Below are 27429 nucleotides of genomic sequence, written 5' to 3' on the forward strand. Positions count from 1 at the left end.
CCACCATCTGAGGGGGGTCACAGCGACACAAACACAAACACATCCATGTGACTCATTTAGAAAGGTTGCGTCCACATTTATTTCCAGGATAAGTGAGATCTGCCCTCACTGATATGTGGTTGAAGGCTGAGGAAACAGTGACTGAACTTTGAATTAAGATTTTCACAGAAAATAAACTGACAACTGACATTTTTTCAATCAATCAGCAATAATTTTAATAATCTATTTATTGTTTCATGAGGAAGAATCATAAAAAAAACTCTGGTTCCCTTGAGCTGCTTTGAAGATGTCACCTTGGGTACTGAGTATTAGTGTTGGCCTTTTTTCACTATTTTCTTAACAATAAAAAACTAATAAAAAAAAAATCTGAATCAGTATATAAATGGAAATAGCTGCTAGAATAAACTCATACTGTGCCAACAAATTCAGTTCAAACCAGCAGACCTTCATTCACAGTTGTAGTTGAGTCTCCACAGATAGCAAACTGTCAAGCTGAGTTTTGGGGAAATATCCTGAGACATTGCCAGATAATTAAAAAGCATTTATGCCCCTTCACATGTTGTATACTTAATGCTGTATAGGTTCATATTGAAATTGACTGAATCACCCTACACACAATGATCCAAAATGTTAAATTAAAATCATGTTTTCAGAATTTTGTCACAGTTAAGTGTGAATATATACTGTCCTATATTTAATATACATGTCCACCTATGACCATATAGTATTAGATTTTTGTTCGGGGAAAATGATGCAGTTGTAAAAACATATAAGCTGTTAAAGCAAATAAAGATTACTTTAACAATCTCTCAGCAACGTGAAGAAGAGTTTTTAGACACGTAGATAACTCAGTGCTGGAAACATGTCAATCGTTGCTTAACATGAGTTTGTGAACTAATTAACTTGTGATGTATAAAGTTTCAGGAGACACACGTGTATTTATTGAAGCTCGGTGCATCGAGGAGAAAAGAGATGTTAATTATTAAGTTAACACCCATTTCTGTAGCTCAACCTCCCTGCAAGGCGTATTAACACAACTCACTACAGGTCCAACAAGTATACTCTTCACTGGACCCCAGCACCTCTCCATACAGGTGTGAAGAATCAACAGGGAAGAATCAACACCCTCCATCAGGATGCTACATTTATCATATCTTTATGACCTTGGTTGTTATGGTAGCTGCTACTAGGTCATGTGCCAGCTTGACAGTGTCTTCACATCCATCCCTGACACAATGAACTACTGTTTTCAGGGCTCACTTCTAGGTGACCTGTGGAGACACTGATAATATAACCTTCAGACTTAAAGGAGTAACTCCTTCACAGCTGGATAATTTCTCTGAGCACGTTTCTGCAGTGTTCACAAAACTGAATTTAAGACTTTTAAAATCACATAGAAACAGTTCAACACCTGTTTAACAGTCACACCTGAAAACAAACATGAAAAAAACAACTGTAATTATTTTACTAGTACATGAATTTATTTATATTAATGTGACATTTCTGTCTGTACTGCCCAGCTGGATTTAACAATCATATGTGACCTTGACCTGTATAGATTATCGAACAGGCCCCTGGAACCCTCTGGTCTCTGGGCCAGAGCCTCTGTATGAGGTTGAATAATCAAAAAATAAATAATTAATTTGCCAATTTAACTTTTTGCTGAAATCAACACATTCTGAGTGGAGGAGCTTCCTCACGTCTGTCTCCTGACAGTCCAGCTGTCACTGTCACAGCAGGAGAGAAAAAACATTTACTCCGTAAATAAAATTTAAGACTTTTAAAAACCCTGTGACCCTCTTTTGAGGGCAGTGGATTCAATACTTTTCAAAGATTTTTTTAATCTAGCACGCACCCTGCGTAACACCCTGTCTGACAGTGCTGTCTGTTGACCGGAGACAGACAGCCGGGTAGCTCCCGTCTCTTTCCCGGTACTGCAGCACCTGCAGACGCGCCGGAGCTGCACACTGCATTTTAACATTACACCACATTGTTCAGCTCAGATTTCAGCCCGGTAACAACCGCTAAAAAAGGCTAGCTGGCTACCGGGAAGAGACACATGCCGGCTGTCACGGTGCCGTTAAACGTTACTACTACTAGCGGAGCGGGAGGCATGTTTCTGTGGCGCAAAACACAGCCCGCTGCCGGCCACACTCACTCCTCACACCCGCTAACATTAGCCAGAGATGCAAACGTGTCAGCGGCCGAAATGTGACCGCCGTGCTCCCGGTGTCATGCCTGACGGCCGTGTTTACAGCGGGCGTAGCGCCGGTAGTCATGTGCCTGACATTTACTATGAACACACATCGACCCAGCAACATGTTACTGCCCAGCTAGCAGGCTATCGGACCACAGACACCCTCTGCATTAGCAGCCTGAGACAGCGACACCCCAACACGTCAGCTGTTTTTAATACAGGCAGACCAGACAAACGTTTTAGAAACGGAGAGAACCATGTCTAACGGAGGAGGACAGGATCGTTCAGCTAACGCTGTTTGCCGCGCTCCGACATGGCTAGCTACAAGCTCGCTACGAAGCATAAGATGCTAGCTAACTAGCCTAGCTGGTTGCTATCTGATAGCATTAGCTACCAAGCACTGAAACACCCCTTAAATATATTTTAAGACGCTATTTTTAATTTCAAAATAATTCCCAATGACAGTTAATTTATTCTGTTATTAATGTATGATCTGTTCAGTGAGTCCTATTTGAGTAATTATTTTAAAAAAGAAAAAGAAAGTACCTGAGCCAAGATACAGCAAAAATCCCCTTTCAGATTTTTTTGTGATTGGACGACTTTGTTATGTCTGCCTGACTACAAAGCTGACGTCTATTCCGATTGGTGCGCTGTCACAAATCCACCCGGATACCAAAAGTGGGTGAAATTCCATTCGTCGAGCAGAATTATTTTTCTGACAGGGATTATTCTAATTGGACGCGTTTTCCTGGTCTGCCCAGTTACAAAGCAGATGAATTTATCTCGTGAAATCTGCATAGCAACAGCCGCCTGTTTAGACAATGAAAGCGAAAGCGCTTCAAATAAACATTTAATAATGTATTAAACGTGTCTCTTTGTTGAAATATTATACAATTCAGAGAAAAACAGAGAAGGCACAAACATAAAGAGGCTAGCTTTACATATGCAATCTATATTAACATAAGGCCAAATGCTTTTTATTTACTGTTGTATTGTTGATTAGTCTATGGACCAAATTTACAATTTATCTAAAATCTCTCAGGGGAAATAAAACCATTTTATCAGGAAACTGAGAATTTTAGTATGGATTACAATGAAACAAATATTTTAGTATATATATGTATCTATATAAAAAAAAGCCCAGTTCTGATGAGATATGAACTGGAAATGGTTCAAAATCTGGACATTCACCACAAGATGTTCATGTACAAAACACTGATCAAAAGCACCCAACACATTATGAATAGTTATTAAATAGTACTGTCCAACTTTAGGTAATATGAAATATAGTGTGATGCATAATTTACTGGGCAGAAATTTACATGTTTTTAATGTGTCAGCTTTTGGGAGGTGACCATATCTGAACACACAAGACACAAGAAAAAGCAGAAAACAAGCTTTTTTTGATTTATGACATTTATTTCCATTATACAAAAGAGACACTGAACATCAGAAAAAACCTAAACTGTAATAGATAAGATGCATGTGAGCGGTCATTGGCTGTGATGCAGCAGAGAAAGAGCGAGGCCTCATCAGTCGTAGCTCGTCTTCATTCAAACCCGCTGCAGAGAAACAGAGACACAAGTCAATACTAAGTGACACCAGAATCAAGAGGAAACACTATCAGAAATACTTAAAAATTTGAATTATTAAGACTCTTTCATTACAAAACATCCTGACATGGTTTGTATCAACAGAGAAATATGGTGAATTCTATTGGTTATCTATTTCATTCAATCAATCATCTATTATATGTTACCAAGTGGTATATGTGCCCATGATGAAGCTATGTCTTGCTGAAGGGACAATAAGCTATCAATTCTCAATCCCTCCAGCTGCTTCAAGGTAAAAACCCACAGATGCCACCTTTTTGATCAAAGCCGCAACATTTTGAATGTGAAGTAGCTACAGCACATGATGTATATGTTAGTCCTAAATGAGAAGTAACTGCTAAAACACAGACTACATCTGTATGTGGAAGGGGGATAGCACCTGTCGTTTAATTTAATCGAAGATTTCAGGGAGTGTCCTGCACCAGGTCGAGATGTGGGGTAAACAAATATTTTCATTTTAATTCACAGGTAAAAAATTAAATACATGCAGGTTAGCAGCAGGTGAACTACACTTCATAGAATTTTTTTAAATTTTTTTTTATTAAACATCTAAACCAGAACAATTTTTTGTGTGAATTCCTACGACTTCCTTTTATCATCAGTCCAGAACTGAGACAGCAGCTGACTGTCGGCAGCATTCAGTGATCACTGCACCATCAGTTGTCTTTGTGTCTCTGCATTACATCATCAACAGGTGGGAGCTAACTGAGACTTCTGCATGAGACAGGGCATCATGTAAACCTCGAGTAAAAACAACCTGGATGAGTTTAAAGTGTGTGATTGTGTGTTTTATTAACGGGGTGGTTCTGGGTTTGTAACATTGGACCCGTGCAGGACTGTGGCATCGTCTTATTATTGAGGGCACCACCATGTATATAGCTGTTGGAGCACTTGTTTCTGTTTCTCAGGGTCCAGAGCTGTGACTTTAGACCCTACCTGACCATGTGAGCGATGTCCCAGTTGGTTTCAGAAGACAGAGGACCAATGATCTCCACGCCCTCCTCTGTTACTATGGCAATCTCATGCTAAAATAGAAAACAATTGTCACATCAGTCATTCAGAGCAAATAAAACATCCAATTCAAACTGTCAAAATAACTTTCTGTGCAGTTCTGTGGTATAAAAATGTCAAAGGTAACGACAGCACTGTGTTTTACTCTTCTTGTTGCGCTTTTTGGAAAAAATAAAACTTTGACATTTTGAATAAAAACAACTTTAAATAAATAATTGTTTGCCAAATAAATAAATATCTATATATAAACAAGTAATTCACCCCTGACTTGCTCAGTTTCATCAACAGTTTCTTCAGTTATGGTTTTGTTAAAGAATCATTCTATATATTGTATGTTGTGGACTGTGCTTTATTACTTGAAGGATTCATACTGTCAGTGTTGTTATTATGTGCAAACTGAATCCCAGGCTGAAGCTGAAAACCAGGGTTTGTCTGTTTCATCTCTGACTGCATCCAGGATCACTGGTGTGTGTGGTTAGGGGTGGTCAGAAATGTTGTCTGCACCTGTAACCACACCCAACAGTGATGTCACAGTGTCATGGAGTACACATGACATCACTGTAGCCAGGTGAGAGGTTGAAAGCAAAGATTTTCAGCGGTCTTTAAAGTCTGGTGTGACTTTAAAACAGCAGACCTGGGATCAGTTATTGGAGAGGTGAAGTGAACTCACCCTGTTGTAGGAACGAGCGTCTCTGTAGTAAAGCACTTTGAGGCAGCGCTCCACCAGGTCCCGAGCCTCCTGCTTAGTGATCTCCACCTTGTTCTCCAACACCTCCCTCATCAGAGGCTACACAAACACACACACATACACTAAATGCTTCTTTTTCAATCCATTAATTACATAACATAAGCTGCACTCAAACAAGAACACTGTCTCTAAATGTCACCAAAAGAAAGAGAAGCACAACTCTTTACCTGAGCCAAGTATGCTCCAAAGCCAGTGGCCACTGTGGGAGCCTCATAGGCCACACCCAGCTTGTCCACATAACCGAGGAAACTAGACAGAAGTTTGGTTGGTTAATTATCATGTAAAAACCACACAAGCAGACTGACGGAACCATTCTGAGATCTCACCTCTCGCCGTTGTAGAATCCTCCGATCACCACGGTGTTCCACAGAGGATTCATCCTGCTGCGACGGTTGTACATAACTCTGGTCAGCCAAGAGTGGACTGCCTTCGGACTGTAGCTGTGACCATCACCCAGCAGCTCCTCATCGATCCTGACAGAGAGAGAGAGAACAGTGGATCAGTTTTCCTAATAACTGTCTCCTGACATCTGAAAGTTAGACCTAATGTTACAGTTTAAAGCAGAAGACCATAATACTTTGTAATAGGTATTTTGACACTCTGAACCACAGAGAAAAAAAATGTTAAGACAAAGACGGGTTGCATTTGTGTTGGTGTGAGATCAGCAGCTTACACCATCTGTTCGATGACCTGTTTGAGATACTGGTAGTCGGCGTAGTCTCCTGAAGCTCCAAGGATGGTGTTGCTGTTCACCTGAAACAGAAATACCTCTTCAGTATTGCTCAGACAGATCACATTCATTCACATCTACAGCTCACATTTTGTCAACAGTGATCGTCACCTTCATGAGGCGGGAGATGTTCCTGAATCGAGCCAGAGAGCCATACGAACCCAACATGTCTGCCGCGATGATGACGCCGCCTGTGAACTTCACACCGAGCACCGACGTCCCGGTGACCATTGGGTTACTGTGGAGAGAGATAGGATGAAGGTTATTTTATCCTTAGAAACAATCTGCTGTTTTAGTGCTGCACTGATGATTTAAATCAAATATCTGCTCTCACTCTGCTGATTTCAGAAAGAAAACTTTGAACCAACTCATTCTTTAAGCTCAAGTTGCAGGTCAATAACATGTTTCCTGAAACTTAACAGGCCTAGTATAAAACATCCGGGCTTATTTTCATTATAAATTATTCTGCTGATTCCACAATTTAATAATTTTGTCAATAAAATGTAAGAAAATTGTGAAAAATAATGGATCCCACAGCCCAGTGTGATGTTTTCACATTGCTTGCTTTACTTGATCAACACCTCAAAACCTAAATATATTCAGTTTATTGTCAGATATGACAAAGAAAAGTAGCAAATGATTGCATTTGAGAAGTTGCAGCCAGGAAATGTTTGATTATCAAAAATAGTCGCAGATGGATTTTCTCTCGATCGAGTAATCAATAAATCTTTGCAGCTCTATTAATTTTCATAAAGATGTAATAATTCTTGGCAGGGCCATGTGAGGCAGTCGTTTCTGCTATTAACTTTGGGCACTTTGATCACAACATATATTAATATTGTGTAAATAAAATTAAACGAGATCAATTTAAAATTAAGACAAGACAAGATGAAACTAGAGACCTAGAGATGGGATCACACTGTCAATGTTGACAGACCACACCCATCTTCAAACTTAACCTTCATTTTGATCTCAACTACAAACCGGTAAGGTTTCATGACTGTATCTTACAGGTTGTGACACTATCACGGTGACAAAATCTGTTCATAGACAGACACCTGCCACAGTACTCAAGACCACCTCTGTGGAAGTTCCAACTAACAATGAAAACATTACCATCCCCACTGTTAAAGTTGGAAATAATTGGTAGGTAAAAACATTTTCAGATCTCGAGATTTCATTCAAAAGTGTATAGATTTACAAATACTATTCTGTGCTATGTCATAATTGGAGCTGCAACAATTAATCAGCTCATCAATTTGTAAAAAAAAAAAAAAAAAAAAAAAATTACTCAGCAACTACTTGATAATAATCAATTAATCATTCAAGTCATTTTCAAGCAAATATACCAAACACCTAATGGTTTCAGGGTCTTAGATTTGTGATAATTTGCTGCTTCTCTGGTCCTTATCTTATCGTGGAATATTATTTTTGGATTCTGGTGTTAGCCACACAAGATATCTAATCACCATACTGCAGTGGGCATTTTGCACAATTAATCAAAAAAAAAAATTGGCAGATTTATCAATATTCATTATCATTTCAACACCTGTTCTGCTACATATATGAAATATCCAGTCACAGTTTACTGTGACTATTACGTTTGTTTTAAAAAGGTGATTCAACCGTAGTTTCACTAAAGCAGCTTAAACTGTGCCAACCTTTTTATTCTGAGGTGTTTGTGATGTTTAGTTTACCCAGTGGACAGAGGTATTAGGATGATGTTCCTAATATTAACTAATTTTAGGAACATCATCCGTGTAAATAATAAATCTATCACTGTCACTCAGAGCTCCATTTAATCCGTTTCCTACGTGAGATAACAAGATGAGTTCTTTACCGTGTTCAAGTAAATCCAATTTAAAACACATTAATTTGACTTGTAGAGGAGTTAAGATTAGTTAGGTCCGAGTTTCACATCTGGAAAATGTAATAAATACGAGGCAAGCTACCACAGCTAACAATTAGTCAGCAAAACGGAGACAAACAGAACAAACTGCGGTATTTACAGCTTTAAAATCGTAAATATCAATTCTCACTTGTTCATTTAATGATTAAAAAGTCATCAAGTGTCTGTGCTGAGGAGCAATAACTGGAAGAACAAGTGTAAACCGACTGTTAGCTTAGCATTAGTTAGCCTCCTCCATGATGATACAGCACTGCAGCGGAGCGCAAATCGAAACCGACAGCGGAGCTCCGGCTTGAATTAACGGTAAACGGCTCCGATTTTGTTGGAGCGGATCACTCACAGTGTGTGTCTGACCGGCCCGCATGCTGTTCCCGATCCACTGCTGCTGCTGCCGCCGGGGAAAGAATAAAATTGCCCGGGCTTTGGTCCGTCTTCCCAGAAATTCAGCTTCAGACCGCACTCCATGTTGAATATCTGGGGGAAGTTACGACACAGCGTCTTCTTGACGAGCTGGTTAGACGTCACGGGGTGGAGCTTTACTGCCACCTGCTGTAGGGAGGAACAACAACATGAGTTTTTCGCAAATTGACTGTGTATAAAGATAAAGAAAGAAAGGTATACAGCCTATATAAAATGTACATATACAATATAAATATACAGTATGTGTGTATATATACGTCATATGAGGTATATATATGTATATATACCTCATATGACGTAAATGACTCAGCAATGAAGGATACACCAATTGATAGTTGAGGGGCATGACAAAAATAACATGTCACTGTGCTTTCACTGTCACCTTAATCTTCAATTATACTATCTTTTTTACATATATATCTTTATATAACCTTATGTTATTTAAATTTATATGGCTTTATCTTTTTGATATTATTTATTTTTATGTATATTCATGTCATATACCTTTATATATCTTTATTGGTATGGATATATGTATATATATATATATATTGATGGATATTCCCAGTTTTCATATAAGATAACACAAAGTCTGTATTTTATACAGCAATATTCAACTCTTGAAATGAAACTAAAATGACTTAAAACCAATTATGAAAATCCATTTAGCAGGTAGCAAAACACAGAAAAGTAGATACTGGAAATTAAATGACAATGTAGTAAATTATGACATATTTTGTGATTTGGTGAAAACAACAGGAGAAATTAAAATCAACCATAACATCATTTAAACTCTTTCAACATTTCAAAATATAAGCTTAAAATATTCTTAAATGTGGTTACAAAATTGTGTAATCATGTAATTTTCATACAGGAGCTCTGCTGCCGGGAACACATTTTTTCCCAATGAAATTCTACACTGGAATAAGAAGATTCTATAGAGGAATAAACAGCTGTGACATGATTATGTACTGGTGGAACAACTTGTTACTGCAGACAGTCACTTATTAATGAATTTCTGTCTGAAGTTAATTTCATCAGTCAACACAGCACTGGAGTTTCTGATCCAGATGTTTATTCATGAAGAACATAAGAAATGATTGTATCTAGGACACATCTGGATGTTACTACATTTCCTCATATTACCAAAGAAAACCAGATAGAGACAACTGTGTGTGGTAACAAGTGTTAGATGATCTTATAATGTTCTGCAGCCTCTTGAAAGAAAAACACGCTCAGGCTTCAGTATCTGTTTTTATTTTATTTGTGAATTACTTTTCTCCACACATCGTCACTTCGTGGTTCAGCACGTTGATCCTCTCCACTCAGGACTCTTCCTGCTTGGCCTCTGGAGAAGATTTCTTATGACAAAAATCTGTGAGGAGAGGAGGGTCACTTCAGTGTGATTTTGTTGCACGAGCATTGTTTTCTATCCACCTGACTACACCTGTATCTTCACACAGAGATTTCACAGAAACACGTCAGGGAGCTGGACGAGTCACTGACCTGCGGCGCCGTCGTAGCTGAACGGTTTGTCATGAGGGAATCCCAGACACTCGGCCTGTTTCCTGTGGTCACTGTGGGCAGCTTTCAACTGCTCCACATCCGAATGATGTCCCTCCCTCCCTGATACACACACAACATACACAGCGCTGAGATCACACACACACACAACACGCTTGAGGCAAACTTCATCTGACTTTAATTGGCGTTATAACCACTGTGAGGAAACTGACAAAACATTTCACTTTATTTTCCACAATGTTGAACTATCATAATGTATTGACTGTGAAATGTGTTTATGTGTGTGTGTGTGTGTGTGTGCGTGTGTGTGTGTGTGTGTGTGTGTGTGTGTTGTGAGTTTACTGTAGCTCAGCAGGTATCGACCGTGGATGCTCTTGTAGACGGCTGTCAGACAGTCTGGGCAGCTCTCATACACATCCACTACACCTGAGTCGTTGTACGGTTGAACGACTCCGTCCTTCTCCACCGCTAACACACACACACACACACACACACACACACACACACACACACACACACACACACACACAGTAATGTCAGCATCAACAGTAAGACACTGATGAGAAACAATAATAGGTAGAGACGCTGCATCTTCGGTCAATAACAAACATGAAAGATGAAGATTTTAAAATCCTATCACTACAAAGCACCAAACGGTCTCTGGTCTAAACACATCTCTGATCTGCTTGCACGATATGAAGCATCCAGAGGGTTCATCTGGGACGGGTTTACTCAGTGTTCTCACAATCAGAGCCAAGCAAGGTCAAGCAGCTTTTAGTTTCTCTGCTCCTCACCTGTGGAACAAGCTTCCTGAACACCTGACACCTGCTGAGAGTGTCATGTAACATCTTTTTAATCTTTGCATTTGTTTGTTACTTACTTATTACTTATTTGAATATTTTTATTTTGTTTCTATAGTTTTTAAATGCTATTTTAATGTCATCTTAATGTTCTATTTCTAATGCATTTCACTGCCTCTGTAAAGGGATTGCCTTATGTGTCTGAATTGTGCTGTATAAACTTCACTTTCCTCACTGCTACTACTATTAGCCTTCTACTACTGCCACTAAAGCTGCTAATACTTCCTCTACTACTGAACTATACATATAATATACTGTAAAATACACCATATTCAACTATTCTGTACTTCACTTGTACTCTGCTTTATACTTATACCACCACTTAGAACATACTATACTCTGCATCTACTTTATTTCATACTAGTTTTACACTAAATTATACTTTTACTTTGGAACATTTCACACATACTGTACTATTTTCTATTGACACTACAATATACTTTATTTATACTATACTTTATTTTACACCTGTGCTGTATGATACTTTATTTACGCTATGCTGCACTTGCTTCCTATACAATACTACAGTATACTATACTATTCGTCTGTGTTTGTGTGTGCATGTGTGTGTAGATGCGACTCACTGGCAGCGATGACGTTCAGTGGGTGGTGCTCGTCGGAAGTGGGATCAGAGGGCATGGACATGTTGATGATGAAGTTGGAACATGACTTATCACTGGAAATAACACAACAGTCAGACAACACAACATAAAGGCACAGCAGCGTTTTGATGCAGACGTTTGGGATCTAAAGAGTCAGACTGTCTGACTGTAGTTAACTACTGAGCTTCAGGACAGTCTGAGGGACTGTGGTGACCTGGTCTGAAATCACCAGGTGACCACTGACTGTGCTACAGTGTGAGGGATCATTTAAGTGCACCAGGCTTTACTCAGAGCCTCTGATACATGTTTTTACTTTGGTTTAATCTTTGATGGTTAATCACTCTAGCTGCACTCAGAGGATCATCTGTGATAAACTCTGATAATTTGAATCAAGATGATCACACCTCTACACCACTGTTTGAATGATCTGCAGGGGAATCACTCACATGTACATGTTCCTCTCGTTGAACATGATGGTTGTATTGTCGGGCAGGAGCCGGAGCTCCACGTGTGAGCTGGAAACATTTGGCAACAGGTCCCAGCCTTGCTGATGGTCGGAGACGGACCAGACCAGAACCCAGTCCCCGAAAATCTGCAGGAGGAGGGAAACAGTTCAGAGTCAGACAGACAGCAGCCGAGAGGATCCTGAAATACTTTGCACAGAGAGAGTCAGGAGCTTTCAAACAATGCAGAATTAGTCCAGGCCAAAGCCAAGATGGTGGATTTTAAAAGGTTCGATTACTTGGTGATGAGAAGCTCTGTCCCCTGGTCTAAGGCATGTCCCTGAGCAGACAGACTCACCGTGTGCAGGTCCTTCGCTGGCAGAGTTTTATGCAGTCCTTCACATTCGTCGGCGGCCGGCGCTGCACTGCAGCTGATCGCTGCCAACAGCAGCAGCAGCACTGCCTGCTTCACAACACAACACATCCTGCTCTGAGACAAAATCAAACGCACCCTGCTCTGTGCTCTGTCAGGAAGGTGGAATCAGAGGGGGGAAGCTGGTCAGGTTTTAATGGCCCTGGGCCCACGCAGGCTCCGAGTCAGTACAAAGAATTTGTGTATGCCCACTGTGTTATTGACCCTTAGATTCCACTCTCATACACTGACGACAGACAGACTTATGCCACCATTGTTGCATCACTTATAGTGCCTGGAAGATTCTGCTGATTTATTTGACTATTGATTGATTTGTTGTTTATTCTGTAAGAAACATAAACCAAGACTGACAGGATATTTAGTAATGACTGTCTGGGGTTTTTAACATTATTACTATTATTATCATTAATATAAACATGAGTTTATTGTATTTGAGGAGGTATAAAAGAAGATCTGTTGTGTGGGAGGTGTTTTCTGCTGCTGAACATTCACTTATGTTGATCCACAAGTGTCACAGATGGGGCTGCCCCAGTAGCTCACCTGGTAGAGCGCGTGCCATGTCCTTACCATTACGTCTCTCTCTCTCCAGACTTTCCTGTCTCTCTCTACCATTGCTTTAAAGAATAAATTAAAATAAAAAACTTTTGATTATCACATTAAAAAATGTTTTTGGGACCATTATTATTCATTCATTAGCCATACTGCTTATCCTTTTAGGGTTGTGGGAGGGCTGGAGCCAATCCCAGCTGACATTGTGAGAGGACGGTGCAAACCTGGACAGGTTGCCAGTCTATCACAGGGCTAAAATATAGAAACAAACAACCATTCACACTTAATTTTTTTCTTTGATATATAAAACTTCAGTTAAGTACTCTGTGCTTAGCGACTGTAACTTCACTGCAAAACAAAGCTGGTTCACATTCAAAATGTGAGAATTACTTAGGTAGCATCATTAACTCAAAATGTAAAACAAGTTGAATAAACTTATGACATTATAATGAATTAACAGCTGGTCAATGATGCTGAGAGATGTGATTTTTTTTCTGTTCTTCATCACAAGGCCGCTCAGTATGACTTCATTAAAGATCTCCTCCGATGTGTGTTTAACTTTGGTAACATCCATTTGGTGTTTTTTAATATAATACAAGACATATCATGAGTGACATAACCAGTCAACATTGTTTAGGAAGTTGACCTTTGGAAACAAAACAAAAAGTTTGGGCATGTTGTATGGGAGTAAGCTCGAACACTGAGTCAGCAAACTCATTTCATCAGGTTACCACAGTGTGAATTTCATGTCTTATCAATGAATAAATTATTGGGGTTGAAATTATTTGCAACTGTAAGTCATGGTAATTACCAATATATGTAGCACCAAAACCCATTAGAATTATGTTTGCAATCTAAAAAATTCTGTATCCCACAACAATGTATTTAATTAAGTAATGGTAAAAGGTCCCCTAATGACTTTATGTTGGACTAGATAAAGAAATAGTGTTACTATTTCTAATATTTTCTATACAGACAGCTCTGGTAAGCTAACTTTATAAGGTGTCAGTGGTTTTACCATTAAATTGACCTTGTGATTATGAGATACAAATGTTGTAAGACCTCCCTTTTTTTCTTTTGTGAAAGCCATTCATTTCTGCAAAATCATGGTCAATTAATCTGAATCTGGAAGTTTTCCACCAAAGCTGCAGGTTCTGTGCTCAGGAACAAGGTCACAGAGTTTAAATCCTAAAGGGCAAATGTTCCAAAGTCTGCCCACACAGACTGGTAGACTTTGATATGTTCTCCTGATAAACACACTGATGAAGGATTTTCAGCACAGAGCTTAAAGTTTAAAATTAAGTTCTTTATTGTTACAGTTGTATAAAGTTTGTTTTTATTGATAAAGTTGAATAAAGTTTGTTTTCATTGTTAAAGTTGAATAAAATTTTGTTTGTTATTGTTACCGGTGAATAAAGTGTATTTGTTAGTTTCTTCTTTAAGAAACATGTCATTCTATAAGATTTTCTCCCTGGTATTTATGTAACCTGCCTGCTGCTACCTGTTCATTTGCACTATTGTATGTTGTACATGCTGTATGTCTTTAATAGTGTGTTGTGTTATGGGAGTATGTATTTGGGAGTGTGTATTTTTACTCTACTTTGGGAGAAGCCAAAGACAAATTTCTACTGAGGTGGAAAATAACAACCAGTTCTCCAATCTCCAACCTGTTGCACTGACGACCTAGAGGCTTGGTTTTAAAGGACAGTCTTGACTTAAAGTCAATCAATCAATCAATCAATCAATCAATCAATCAATCAATCAATCAATCAATCAATCAATCAATGTTTTTTTTTTCTATATTCTATTAACAGCAGCTGAATCAGCTGTTATCAGCTCCTGTTTGCATTGTATGTATGAGGACTGACCCCCACCATGCCCCCCAAATAATAAAAAACACAGACCACGTGACTGATGTTTAATCACTTTACTTTCTCTGTTTCTGTTGAAACAGTTGAGTTAGATGTGGATGCCCTCGCCCTCAACACAGAAACCTGAGGAGAGAAAGACAAAATAAAGAAATCACTTCCATCTGATATCACACAACTACAGTTCATCTTGATATCCCTGTATCAGCAGGAAGGTTTACAGATGACGCACCTTTCTTTGTGTCATACACGAAGTCTGGTTCTCTGTCAAAGCCGAAACAGCTTGCCTGCTTCTTGAAATGCTCCATGTCTGAGTCCTTGACGGTTGACTCTTTACCTGGAGGCAAAAAGACGAAATTAATAAAGGTTTTGGACTCAGAGTCTGTTATTTTCTCTATCTGGCTTGTTCTGTCTTACCCATCAGATAAAGTGAGTGAACTACGATCTCATCATTTGTAACAGTGCTGGTCATGTTCAGCAATTTAAAGAAATGGTCCAAGTTGCTGGCGGTGGTGTTTATGCTGAAGACCACACAGCCGTCGCAGCTCGGCACCAAGTGGAACACACTGGTGATGTTAGCAATTGAGGGCAGATACGCTGCAGGAAAATGAAAACAGTGCAAGTTCAAGCAAAAACAACTATCAGACATCTTCATCATCACTCTGAGGATCCTCCTTTCCCCTACTATGAACTTACATTGTTGTTTGGTATACATGACACTGCAAGGCAGAAATACAGTTGTGGATTGATGATGTGATGAGACTCAAGCTGGATTAATGCTTGACTCAGGAGGTGAAACTACAAAAATGGTGGATGTGAATAACTTCCTGTCCTATCTTATATATAGCTTGGCTCTGTGCAAATTTTATTAGTGTTATTAGACAGAAAGCTACCAAGCATTCCTCCAGAGTGATGGATTAGCATCACACAGCTGTATTTACTGTATGTTGGAGTTTATTTCCAAATTTGACAAAATTAAGAGAAAGTTCGATCATTTTCCTCCAGAGTTTTATTCCTAATCAAATGAGGGATGTCGGTAAAGTGTCAAATGTTTGTTTCTTAGCAGTGTCCACAGCTGCATCTAAACATTCAGTTAATTACAGGCATCTGGAGGCAACCGGATGACATGTGTGATGAATCTAAAGCTTATAATTTGATGCAAATTTGAAACTTGGTCTACCCGGCTGAATTTAAAAACGTTGGTGTTGTGTCAGATGATGTAACTCACCGTCTGTTGTTGCAGTGTTGCCATCGATAGTTATGTTGACCGATGAGCTAAAGCACTGTCCATTCCTAGAGAAAAGACAGAGGAAGATTGAATTTTCAGTTTCCATGAAAACCTAGCAAACTAATCAACCAATGAAGACTATGTGATAGCTCTGTAAACAGCTAGTAATTGGACCTTGAGTTGGGATCAATATGTTCAGATTTCCAAGGTCAAGAATGAGTTTTGATGGTTACCTAACAAGCTCTGTTTTCACCACAAAGTTTAAAGGATAATTCCTGTTTATTACAACTTGAGTCTAAGTGATATCTAAGTTAACATCAGCAAGTCATGACAAAATTTGACTACGAGGCAAAACACACAGATAAGCTCACATACTGGTTAAAACACCACCTCGTATCTAACACACTACAAGAACAATTCAAACAAAGAAATAAAGTGAAATACAACACATATCTTTACATGTGTTTTCCTTTTAGGAACACATTTGCTGTACTGTAATGGAATGAAAAGCCCACACTTTTGTATTTAGGACCTGACTGAACTGTGTTCCATAATGTGACATGAATTTTCCAAAATCTAAATTAAAATCAAATCACAACACAGAATTGCTTGATTAGGAGTTAACTGAGACAGGGACAGGATATTGACCAAAAAAAAAGAAAAACCCAAGAAAGCAAAGTGATCACCTCTATCAGCTTTTAATTGTGTTTTAGGGGGAGTCTCTCTTCAAATGATTTCTTCAATATGATAAAAAAGGCAAAAATTATTATGTAGTATATTTTGGTGTTGCAACTCACATTTTGTTATCCTCACTCATTACAATCTTATTTGGGCTGGATGTTGGGCTGATTTTTAACCAGGAGCTGTCGGTCACTTTAAGGATGCCATTAAATGCTTCATGGTCAGTGTAGCCCACCAACACGTTTAACCTTCCATACATCTGCACAAAAGCATGGAATCAGTTAGTGACAACACACACAAACACCTTTCATTAATGAAAGCAGGGCTAAATATTGAAATACTGCACTTAACTTTTCTAGTCCTAAAGACCAATCAAAAGTGTTTTACAACACTTTCACTTTTTCACTTTCAACCATTCACACACACATCCATACATTCAAGTCATCATGTTTTCATCAGGCAAACCTCTTGTACAGCTGCTTGTATTTAGACATTTAAAATTCGCAAACTTACTGAATGGATAAAAGGTTTTTGCAAAATAACACATTTTTGTTCATAGTGAGATAGGTTGATCAAATTTCAAACTTTAACTTCAGGAAAAGAGAAAAAAAATGTTCAAATATAAACAGTTTGGTATTAATACATTTCACTTGGACATGTTTGATTGAGAATAACATAAAGACCAGCTTCCTATCTTTCCAACTCATATGTAGAACATGTATTTCATATTAATAAGCTGTTTTACCAGTTACATGTGGTGCACCTCAAGGCTCCATCCTAGGTCCTCTTCTCTTCTTCTGTATGTTACCATTAGGTAACATTACTATTTATTTTAATTTCTATGCTGATGATACATAGTTAAACATTCTAAGTCAACCCAGTGAATCTATCTTTACACCTACTACATATTCTTTGATCAGCTAAACAAAAACATCTATTTAAAGATGTCTCTCTGTATCATGGAGATTGTCTAATGTCAGAGCAAAACAGTTAAGTCTTGATGTCACATTTGTCCGTCATCCCACATCAGGGCTTGAGAGCTGGAATATAATGTGTAGCTGTTCTCAAAACCTCTAGTTTCCTGTAAGGTGTGTCTATGCCGCAGGAACTTCCTATGCAACAAAGAACTTTCGTGGAACTCTGTCTACCTGTGTTTCCACTTGAAGAACCATGTCCTAAATTAAATTCTGGGGAGATAATTTTACCTCCCCAGAGAGTCCCTGCTCATGGGTTACTACTTTCTGTAGGACCTGGACCTTTTGGGATGGCCTTGCAGCACTGAACATTGCTAATTGGTAAGTGTTCTAGTGTTTGTTAAACCATTTTTTAAAAACCTACACCTACAAACATGTTCTCCTGCTTGTAATTTGTGCCAATAATAATCAGGATGGAGCAGCCAAAGAGATTTTGTGACAGACAAAACAACACAAACACCATGATTTGTTATCCATTTTCACTGAGGGTGATAATCAGAGGAAATTTGAGATATGGTATATTGATTATTGTCGAACGTACATATGATGCGAAAGATGATGGTCACTCTTTCAATACATCAATAAAATATTTGCTTAATGTTCAGTCCGGTCAGTTGCATGCAACACAAGTAAGCTGTAAATTGCAGGCTGTATTATAAAGTGTTACCATCGTTCAATACTGCTTTGATGCCTCAATCCTAATGTCTAATGAACACGCTCAAAGTCTAAGGCAGGAATCAGAGGAGGGTTTACCGTGGAGGGGTCGGCCAGTGAGGAAGGCGTGACCAAGGTTTGGCATTCCTCAAGTGGCAGAGCTGTGCTACACAGAAACAACCCTGCAACCAGGGTCAGACTGCTGAACCACAGATTCATGATGCTCCAGCTGGTCAGCTTCAGAAAAACTGTAAAGATAAGACAAACCTCACGAAAGCAACAATGACTGAGCCTTGCGAAGCTACTTAGCTTTTATACCTGCTGCTGGTGAAAGATTCTGGGCATTTCCATTATTGACATTAGTTCCCAGTGTTCGTTTTTTTGCCCAGACTTAGGTAAGCAGTATTTCACTGCTAGGTTATCTCTCTGCCAGTTCAAAGTTCTAAAACTGTTCGGTCTGTGTATCAATGAGTTACTGATTGTTGAATCACCCTTGGTCGCCGATGTCACACAAATACGCTGAGTATACAGAACATCATGATTGCTTCAGTCCAGTTAAAACCCAAACTGAAATACAATGTGACCTCTGACATTACTGCAATACCTAACACTTTGTTTTGCGCTGTCACTGCAGCTAAAATGCTTTTCAATTCATAATAAATGAAACATAAAAGTACACCAATGATAAGAGGAACACATTAGATTTGAACTGGCAGCTATGGACTGAAATGCTTTTCACGTTTGGCGCCTGTTGTCAGGCAGCATCACCTTTACTGTCACTGGACAAAGCTTCAAATAATAATCACATACTGTAAAGTTAAGATTTTTCAGGTACAAAAATGAGTCAAATATTCTTTGTTGATGTGAAAGAAATACTAAATTAGATAAAAATAGAACCTGTTTACATTCCATAAAGTACTGTTCCAAAAACAAACAAACAGATGAAACAGTTTGTAATAAATAATAATAGATAATAAAACTAAAATACAATAGTATAATGTTTTATTTCTGTGAATAATGTGTTTCTCAACTCATCCTGCCCTCTAAATGTACATAAATTGTTGAAATTAAAAACATAGTTTTCAACTTCTTTTCACAACAAGTTATCATTAAGCTGGATATTCTATTTTTCACAACTTATTAATGTTAAAATTATACCCTTCCTGCGTATCTATACCAAAAGTTTGTGTGGCTTTAATTTCACTTATAGCTGATTTTTTTTAAACACAGAAAACTGTTATCCTCCCATTCTGAGACAAAAGGAGGCTAAACAATCTAGCTGTTAACATGTGCTGGCTACATGGCCAACATAGCTAACATTATAGCTATCTATCAGTCCCTCTGTTAGCTATTAGTCAGCTATGTCTTAGAAAACAGCTAAAACACTTTAAATTTGCATTTATTCTGTGGTTACATGCAGTGTTATGCACCATGTATAATCACCACCTCTCTGCTTCTGTGCAGTTACTAAAGTACAGTATAAATTTGTATAACTTCAGCTTCGCTTGTGTACTCAAATTCTCTAGGGTAACAAATGATCTGCAGACAAAGGTGAATACTCTGTCCTTATCTTGTTAGATTTGTCTGCAGTCTCCCACGCAGTTGACAAGTTTACTGATCGATAGAGTCCAGTACTAGGTTGGTGTATCTGGCTCAATCTTGAGTAGATACAACGTCAAAATGCTGCAAACACGTGTTCATGCCTTAGTTAAAAAAGTTCAGTACTACAATCAGACAAGTATGATGCTGACAGGGCTCATGAATAGCCTACTTTTACTTTTCATACTTTCAGTACATTTTGTTGATAACACTTGTGTACTTTTACTAACATAACATTTGGAGTGCAATACTTTCACTTGAGATGGAATGATTTTACAGCTGTCTTATTCTACTTTATTGAGTAAAGGCCTAGTCACACAAACATTTAAAAGTACAAAATCAATTAATTTGAGTCGAATTGCTATGATCAGTTGAGCCTTTTGCAGCATCTGAGTTTCTGTGCCAACATAAGCCATCTGGCATATCTCTTGTGTCAGTTATACTTTCATGGTAAACAGTAAGCTGCCATTATACTATGCAGAATGAGGGAGCTTTTATGTGTTCTCAACTTGTGAAGGCAAATAGCTTGAATGTCATCACATTGCTTTTTACTTTTACTTTTTTATGCTAACTTGTGCGCAGGTGGGTCCATTATTTTCTAGAGTATATGAATAAATGACTAATCAAGAAAATAATCAGTACTAGAGTAAGTAAGTAGTGGACAAATTTGAATGTAATCTGATGATGGTGCTATATGAATCAGAGTTATTACAGTTCATCCTGATGGGAACATGAACATCTGAACCACATTTAACCAAAGTCCACTGACAGATATCACCCTCTGCAGAGTAGTATAAGACTAAAACCTGCACTGTGGTTTGTTCCAGGGACAGACAAGACGCTTCACTTTGTGTATGCGTTGTGTGTTAATGAACACTAGAGGGAGCCAAAGGTCAAATTAAAGTAAACCAGATCAGACCTAGATCAAAATTTCATAACACTGCTTCACTCCAGTTTGCAGTCTCTGGTCCTTCACTCAGTTTATTTTTACATCTAAAGTGAAGTCTACCTTTAATTTTACAGAGCAGTCCGCACTGCAGAGCCTCAGAGCCATAATAAAGTAAATAAACTACCAATGGAGTGGTAGGAAGTAACATTTACTCAAGTACTGCAGCCAAGCACAACTGTAATTGATATTATATTGTACATTTTTAATTGCATATGGGGGCTTTATTTACCTCAGTGACAGAGGGAACCACTCATTTGTTGAGGCTAATATTAGAGCCTTTACTTCTATTATCCCCAGCAGAATCAGCTTTTCATTCATGTTTCCCTGCTGTCTTGATAAAGTCAGTGTGATGTCAACAACAATAATTCATCAGTACATCAAGACTCATGACAGATATTCACTCCCCCCAAAGATGTCAGCTAATAAAGCTTCACACTTCCTTCAGAATTTTTACATTAAAAGTCATGGGCAGGCTTTTAATGTGAAAAATATCAGGAAGTTGAGTCTTGTTGCTCCAGGTAACTCCCTAAATGTTTTTTGTTAGTGACTGCTGTTTAGTTGTTCATGCTGGCCTCAGACATGACATTATTTTATAAGATTTTCTCTCTGGTATTTATGTAACTTGTCTGCTGCTACCTGTTCATTTGCATTATTGTATGTTGTACATGTTGTATGTCTTTAATAGTGTTTATCATTATTTTTTTCCTGCTGTCCACGTCCTGGTTATTATTATGTCAGTACCAGCTGTGACCATGTGAAGTGATGTTGATAGTTAATGAAACCCAGCAGGAGTCACTGTCATCAGATGAAACATAGCATTTAATACAAGGCTGAAACACTTGATACTGTAACAATGGAAACATCAGAGACACTGACAGAGGTCAGCACTGGCCCCGTGCAGGCAGATAGCTCCATCTTTACTGGTTGGCCATGGTTGGTCCTTTGTTGGCATACCACTCAGAATGTGAACACAAGTATTATTGGGATTTATGAAAGTGAAATAGATTTGATGCAGCAGGGATTGTAGAGGAACAGCATTGACTGTTGCATCTCTGGTCCAGTTAAATATCCAGTCCTGCAAGTCCAGTCAGTGGGTCTGTGGTCTCGGTGGGAGCATCTCCTGTCTCCAGAGCTCTCTGTACATTGTGCCAGAAGACCCCTGTGTACTGGCTGGCCTGAGGCCAGCTCAGATAGGTGCGTCTCTTCACCAGCTTCCTCATGCGGTAGTAGGGAGACAGCTGCCAAGCTGCGATCTCCTCCAGGAACAGCAGGATCAACACGTCCTTCTGCTCGTCAAACAGACGGAAACTGCGACAACACACACAGGACAGACCAGACCACATCAGGACAGATCAGGACAGACCAGGACAGACCAGGACAGACCAGCACAGACCAGCACAGACCCGCATAGACCAGCAATGATCAGCACAGAGCAGGACAGAACAGGACAAAATGGGACAGACCGGGACAGCCCAGCACAGACCAGCACAGAACAAGACAGAATAGAACAATTTTATTTTGTAGTAAAATTTAATTTCTACATATTTTTATTACTGTAATATTATTTTGGGGGAGGGGGGCAGAGGGGCTACTAACCCATCCTACCTTAACAAGATACTTTTACAGAAGAAGTTGATGAAGGTGGTAACAGATTCAGAAGCTGCTGTATGAGCCGTCTGCCCCCCTGATTAGGGAATGTATTTTATTAACTATTCATACTGTTAATATTTTTATGTGTCAGTGTTTTGTTTTTAGCTAAGGACAGGACTTTTACCTCACAGTTGCACTTCACTATATCAATCAGTTACTGATCTCTATCATTATATGTCTTTTACTATGATATTGTAGACACATGAACAAACTACATGAAGAATAATAAAGGTGGTGACCCCACCTGGCCATCTGGATCTCTCTGGAGCACCACTCGCTCTGCAGGTAGTGCCGGCTGATCACACAGATGGTCTTCCTGCTGCTGTAGATTGCGTCTGTAATGTTCTCTATGATGGGCTTACCTACGGAGTCATAGAAGAGTCAGTTACTCCCGCAAAAGTCTGGTACATTTTCTAGTTGCAAATGTTAGGTGATGTGAAAGTCTCCTGGTTAAATCGTCAACACAAAATAAGAACAATCTGGTTCATTAAAGGCAAAAGCCTGCAGATATAAAAATAAATATAGAATTCTAATGTTGATCTTCAATTTGCTCGTCAGGTTTTCTACATGTTCTTAAAAGTGAGTGTGACATCTGCTGAGATTCCTGTATATTTGTAGCAGTCAACAATTTTAATCTGAGAAACCTGGATATAGGCAGTACACAGGAATCTCTTCATACATACAACATACAACTACTGGATGGGAGAAATGAGATGTGTCAAGAGGAGAGGCGCACAGAAGAGGCAAACCAGGCAAATGTTTGGGACCCCAAGGGGAAAAGGGGCCCCTGGTGGCCCCTCATATTGATACATTTTGCAATGACAACTATAAGTGGCCTTTTTACTCCCATAAAGACACAAAACAGTCCACCGCTGTTGGCATAAACACCCCCTAAATGAGGCCCCTGATGATGTGTGCTGTACCTAGCGTCTACCGATTGCCTGCATGTGATGTGTTCAGGTAACATCTGTAAATTGTTGCGACTACCAATAGTCTGTATGCGTGGGTGTGCAAAGTGGGGGTTGGGTAATCTTTAATGGGCCTCTCTGCCTGGGGCCCCCCAGAGTCTATGAAGGTTAAAAAGTTTGGGAATCACTGATATAGTGAATCAAAGTGGCCCGAAACTAGATCCTTGTGGGACACCTTTAACAAACCACTAGAAACCACTGCTTCAGTTCTACCAGACAGTTATTCATAAAACCATTAGCTAATATAAAGAGGATTAAATTTAATGATCTAATTTATTTATTTAATGAGTGTTGATGACTGTCCAATGTGTTTACAATGCAATTCATTAAAAGTACTGAAGCTGTTGTGGTGCTGTGACATGGTCTAATCCCTGAACACTAGTATCTAGTACTTATGTTGAGAAGCTTGTACAGTATGGTCACATTATGCAGGGACTCCTGTGAGTCTGTGTTTAAAAACATGGAGAAAACAAAAGAAAAAATGCTAAACTAAACAAAAAAAAAACTTCTATAAAGAGACACGATTTCTCAACCTCTCAACATGTGGAGGTGTCTGACTGTGACTGACCCAACTGCAGCTGCATGTGAACAGCGTGAACCGAGCATCTGCTGTAGACTGACTACAATATATTGGACAAAGGAAAAGGGATGTGAAACTGTCACACACCTCTTTAGAAACAGAAAAGCAACCCTTTAATATAGATCAGACAGTAAATGACAAGAGGGGGAAGTGAGAAACAGAGGTAGAGAAAAATAGAAACAGACAAACAGAAGTCTGGACACAATCTGAAGAATGTCTGCATTGGTGATGTGACTGGGTCTTTTATAACTCACTCACCATTAAAATGTGAAGACCTCTGACAGACTGAGGAGCTTCTTTTAATGTTAATATTCTCTGTGAATTACTCTCAGATCATAAAATGATTAAAGTTCAGACCACAGGCAGTTGACTATAGCTAATGCTGTTCTACTACTACCAATGTTCCTTGTTGAATGAGGAACAGTAGTGGTGAAAAGTAAGATCAGAGACTTTTTGACTGGACCAATGACAAGGTGGAACTGTTATTGAAAGTACATCAGTATAAGGAGGTCATGGTGGCTGAAGACATAGATTGGGAGTCATTTTCATTCAGAAAAGGTGATGGGAGTCTGACAAATCAGGGAAGGATATGTCATAAGACACAATCAGAAAAACAGTGGATTTATGTGGATACCAGGTGTAAATGCAGCAAAAGTGATGTGTTTTAAAACTAAAATGTATTAGTGTGAATGTAGCTGAGTTTACCTGGTTGGAAGTCTCTGTGGTGCAGACAGAGTCTCCAGCCTTGCTCTCCTTCCAGCACTGGGAGCATTTCTCTATAAACCCAGTCCTCATTATGAATGTTGTAGGAGATGAAGGCATCGTAGCGATGAGGAGTGCCCTTCCTCCTCTTCCTGCTATCATAGAAGAAGGCCAGAAAGAAGTGGAAGGCGTAGGCTAGCTGCCACCGCAGAAAGTGGTAGATGAAGGATGAGAGCAGAGTTAGAATAACCAGACAAGTGCTGGTAATGAAGCAGAGGAAGCTATAGTCCATCCAACAGGACTGGATGTCAAAGTCCAGCAATTTAGTACCCAGTTTACTCAGAGGAAAGGAACAGTCAAACTGGTAGGCATTAATGACCTGTGTTTGGTTGTTGCTCTTCACCCATTGGATGAAGCCAGTGTTAGAGCAGTCACAAGTGAAAGGGTTACCAAACAGGTCCAGATAGGTCAGTGCAGGGAGCGACTGGAAGATTGTCTCATTGATCACTGTCAACTCATTCCCTCTGAGTGTCAACCCGCTAAGTGCAGGCAGGTCAGCCTGGGCAAGAAAATCCAAAGACCTGAGCTTATTTTTGGACAGATCCAGAGCCTGCAGGTTTGGGATTGGCTGGAACAATTCAGGTTTCAGCTCTGACAAATTACTTTGAGTTATCTGTAGGTTCTTCAGGTGAGGACTGTATGTAAATGTATCAGGGTGTGGTGACTCAATGAAGAACCTCTCAGCTGCAAAGTGCTCCAAAGATTTAAGACCTCTAAGCAGATTCTGTGAGATTTCACATGAATATGTGTTATAATTTTTGATCTTGAGCCTCTTTAATGAAGGCAAACTAGAGAAAGATGGCTCAAACTTTTTCTTAGAAATACCACTGTCCAGCTCAAAACTTTGGTGTAGTGTGAGACTTTCTAAGAGCTGCAGTCCTGTGAAAAGTCCCTCCGTGTAAGACAACAGTGAAACACTTAGATTTTGGAGATCATACAGTCCTTCAAAAGCTCCAGCCTGGGCAACAGAGTAAATCTTTGATTCTAAAGCCAAAGACCGGAGGGAGGACAGATTCTGAAAGTGACCGTCACTGAGCTTGTTGAAATTATTACTGTACAAATTCAAAACTTGTAGGTTCTGCAAAGTGAATTTGAAGGTACCATCAAATTCAGAAATCAAGTTGTGTTTAGCTTTCAATACTTTCAAATAATTCATTTCTTGAAAAACACATCTTTTGAGTATTGAAATGCGATTGTAGCTCAGATTCAGTTCTGTTAATCTCGTCAGATTGTGGAAGTCAGAGCAGCGTAACTCAGCGATGAAATTGTGACTTAATTGTAGGATCTGCAGTGTGGAGAGGCTTCTGATGGCGAGTGGCACACTGGTCAGATAATTTTTGTGTAAGTCCAGACGTTTTAGTCGTTTCATTGCTCTGAGTGAAAACCGTGACAATTCAGTCAGATCGTTAGCTGCTAAATTCAACTCAGTGAGTTTAGAGCAAGACTGCAGCAGTGTATCATTTATGCTTCCGGGAAAGTTATAAGTCAATTTCAGTCTTGTCAGCGCAGGCAGTCGGCAGGCAATGTCTATCAGACCTTCATCAAGCCACTGCTTCATAAAGCCCAGAGATAAATATTCCACTGAGTCTGCACTCTGCAGCATCAATGTGTATGTCTCAAAACTGATGTATGTTTCACTTAAGTATAAAGTACTGAGGCTCCTCAGAAAAGTCTTGTTGGGTACATTCCACTCAAAGTCACTGCTGCACCCAGAGAAATGAATAGATTCAAGATGAGGGAAGAGGTCTCTTGTAAGGCTGAACTTTCTCAGACAATTTGAATTTAGCTTCAGTGTCCTGAGGTTTGAGATGTTAACAGGGAGATCGTCTGACTGAAAAGAGATGAAGTTGTTTTGTGCAAGGTCCAGCTCATAAAAGTTAGGTAGCTGTAAAACTGGCACAATAGCAATAATTTGATGTAGGTTGTTAAATCTCAGAATTAGTCTCTGTAAACTGGTGAGATGCTGAAAGGCCAGTGGGGAGATGTGTGTGATTTGGTTGAAGTACAGAGACAGATAAACTAATTTGGACAGTCCCTGAAACATGTTATCTGTCACATTTGTGAGGTTATTTAAGTCAATGGTGAGGTTGGTTAACTGCACCAGGTCAGAAAAAGCTCCGTCTTTTATGTGTGAGATGCTGTTTTTGTTCAGGTTCAAATATTTGAGCTTTGATAAACCGATCAGATCTGTTCTGTTGATCTTTAAAATCTGATTGGAGCTGAGATCTAGCGATGTTGCATTTTGGGGAATCTCATCAGGAACGGCAGTGAGGTAACGATGAATACATTGAACCCGAACTTCAGTCACACTGTAAGAATATGCAACAGTGCAGTTTTTCAGTGAGTAAGCCAGTGAGGGGTTAAAATGAAGCAGGACAGACAAGGAGAAGACGAAGAGAAATGGAGACCAACTTCCCATTGCTGCCACGTTGAGCTTCAAGACAAAAGCTGCCACGTCCACTCTGGTGTGTTTACTG

At 39.2% G+C, this 27429-nt stretch overlaps 4 protein-coding genes across 4 annotated transcripts; all 4 read right to left on the reverse strand.

Moving 5' to 3' along the window:
• Window positions 1-3597: 3597 nt before the first annotated feature.
• Window positions 3598-8707, reverse strand: psmb4 (proteasome subunit beta 4). Its single transcript, XM_022747434.1, has 8 exons — window positions 8549-8707; window positions 6411-6537; window positions 6243-6322; window positions 5896-6042; window positions 5737-5818; window positions 5492-5608; window positions 4747-4835; window positions 3598-3759 (listed from the first exon to the last, which is right to left on the reverse strand). Exons 1-8 carry the CDS (start codon window positions 8671-8673, stop codon window positions 3747-3749), a joined length of 780 nt encoding a protein of 259 aa, XP_022603155.1. The 5' UTR covers window positions 8674-8707; the 3' UTR covers window positions 3598-3746.
• Window positions 8708-9869: 1162 nt separating this feature from the next.
• On the reverse strand, window positions 9870-12607 carry LOC111223331 (saxitoxin and tetrodotoxin-binding protein 1-like). Its single transcript, XM_022747436.1, has 6 exons — window positions 12416-12607; window positions 12061-12206; window positions 11597-11688; window positions 10495-10620; window positions 10135-10254; window positions 9870-10003 (listed from the first exon to the last, which is right to left on the reverse strand). The coding sequence occupies exons 1-6, from the start codon at window positions 12539-12541 to the stop codon at window positions 9954-9956; spliced, it is 660 nt and encodes a 219-aa protein (XP_022603157.1). The 5' UTR covers window positions 12542-12607; the 3' UTR covers window positions 9870-9953.
• A 2344-nt stretch (window positions 12608-14951) lies between these two features.
• On the reverse strand, window positions 14952-18737 carry LOC111223332. Its single transcript, XM_022747437.1, has 6 exons — window positions 18544-18737; window positions 16933-17075; window positions 16136-16200; window positions 15325-15504; window positions 15140-15244; window positions 14952-15033 (listed from the first exon to the last, which is right to left on the reverse strand). The coding sequence occupies exons 1-6, from the start codon at window positions 18661-18663 to the stop codon at window positions 14999-15001; spliced, it is 648 nt and encodes a 215-aa protein (XP_022603158.1). The 5' UTR covers window positions 18664-18737; the 3' UTR covers window positions 14952-14998.
• Window positions 18738-21822: 3085 nt separating this feature from the next.
• Window positions 21823-27412, reverse strand: LOC111223308 (toll-like receptor 13). The gene is made up of 3 exons (XM_022747407.1): window positions 24896-27412; window positions 22887-23004; window positions 21823-22300 (listed from the first exon to the last, which is right to left on the reverse strand). Exons 1-3 carry the CDS (start codon window positions 27369-27371, stop codon window positions 22054-22056), a joined length of 2841 nt encoding a protein of 946 aa, XP_022603128.1. The 5' UTR covers window positions 27372-27412; the 3' UTR covers window positions 21823-22053.
• Window positions 27413-27429: the final 17 nt, after the last annotated feature.

The sequence above is a fragment of the Seriola dumerili genome, unplaced genomic scaffold (assembly GCF_002260705.1).
Source record: "Seriola dumerili isolate Sdu_G_001 unplaced genomic scaffold, Sdu_1.0 BDQW01000110.1, whole genome shotgun sequence".
Lineage (NCBI taxonomy): Eukaryota > Metazoa > Chordata > Actinopteri > Carangiformes > Carangidae > Seriola > Seriola dumerili.

What these genes read in the sequence shown, in the direction of transcription:
- psmb4 (XM_022747434.1), bottom strand. Translation starts at nt 8,673, where the DNA reads ATGGAGTGCGGTCTGAAGCTGAATTTCTGGGAAGACGGACCAAAGCCC. An exon ending in GGGCCGGTCAGACACACACT is followed by an intron (nt 6,538 to 8,548) that starts GTGAGTGATCCG and finishes CTCTCTCCACAG; the next exon opens with TAACCCAATGGTCACCGGGA. An exon ending in ACATCTCCCGCCTCATGAAG is followed by an intron (nt 6,323 to 6,410) that starts GTGACGATCACT and finishes TTTCTGTTTCAG; the next exon opens with GTGAACAGCAACACCATCCT.
- LOC111223331 (XM_022747436.1), bottom strand. Translation starts at nt 12,541, where the DNA reads ATGTGTTGTGTTGTGAAGCAGGCAGTGCTGCTGCTGCTGTTGGCAGCG. An exon ending in CAGCGAAGGACCTGCACACG is followed by an intron (nt 12,207 to 12,415) that starts GTGAGTCTGTCT and finishes CTCCTCCTGCAG; the next exon opens with ATTTTCGGGGACTGGGTTCT. An exon ending in ACTGAACGTCATCGCTGCCA is followed by an intron (nt 10,621 to 11,596) that starts GTGAGTCGCATC and finishes TGTGTGTGTTAG; the next exon opens with CGGTGGAGAAGGACGGAGTC.
- LOC111223332 (XM_022747437.1), bottom strand. Translation starts at nt 18,663, where the DNA reads ATGAATCTGTGGTTCAGCAGTCTGACCCTGGTTGCAGGGTTGTTTCTG. An exon ending in CACTGGCCGACCCCTCCACG is followed by an intron (nt 17,076 to 18,543) that starts GTAAACCCTCCT and finishes GCTTTTGTGCAG; the next exon opens with ATGTATGGAAGGTTAAACGT. An exon ending in CAACACTGCAACAACAGACG is followed by an intron (nt 15,505 to 16,135) that starts GTGAGTTACATC and finishes ATTTTCCTGCAG; the next exon opens with CGTATCTGCCCTCAATTGCT.
- LOC111223308 (XM_022747407.1), bottom strand. Translation starts at nt 27,371, where the DNA reads ATGGGAAGTTGGTCTCCATTTCTCTTCGTCTTCTCCTTGTCTGTCCTG. An exon ending in CCACAGAGACTTCCAACCAG is followed by an intron (nt 23,005 to 24,895) that starts GTAAACTCAGCT and finishes ATGACTCCGTAG; the next exon opens with GTAAGCCCATCATAGAGAAC. An exon ending in AGAGAGATCCAGATGGCCAG is followed by an intron (nt 22,301 to 22,886) that starts GTGGGGTCACCA and finishes GTGTTGTCGCAG; the next exon opens with TTTCCGTCTGTTTGACGAGC.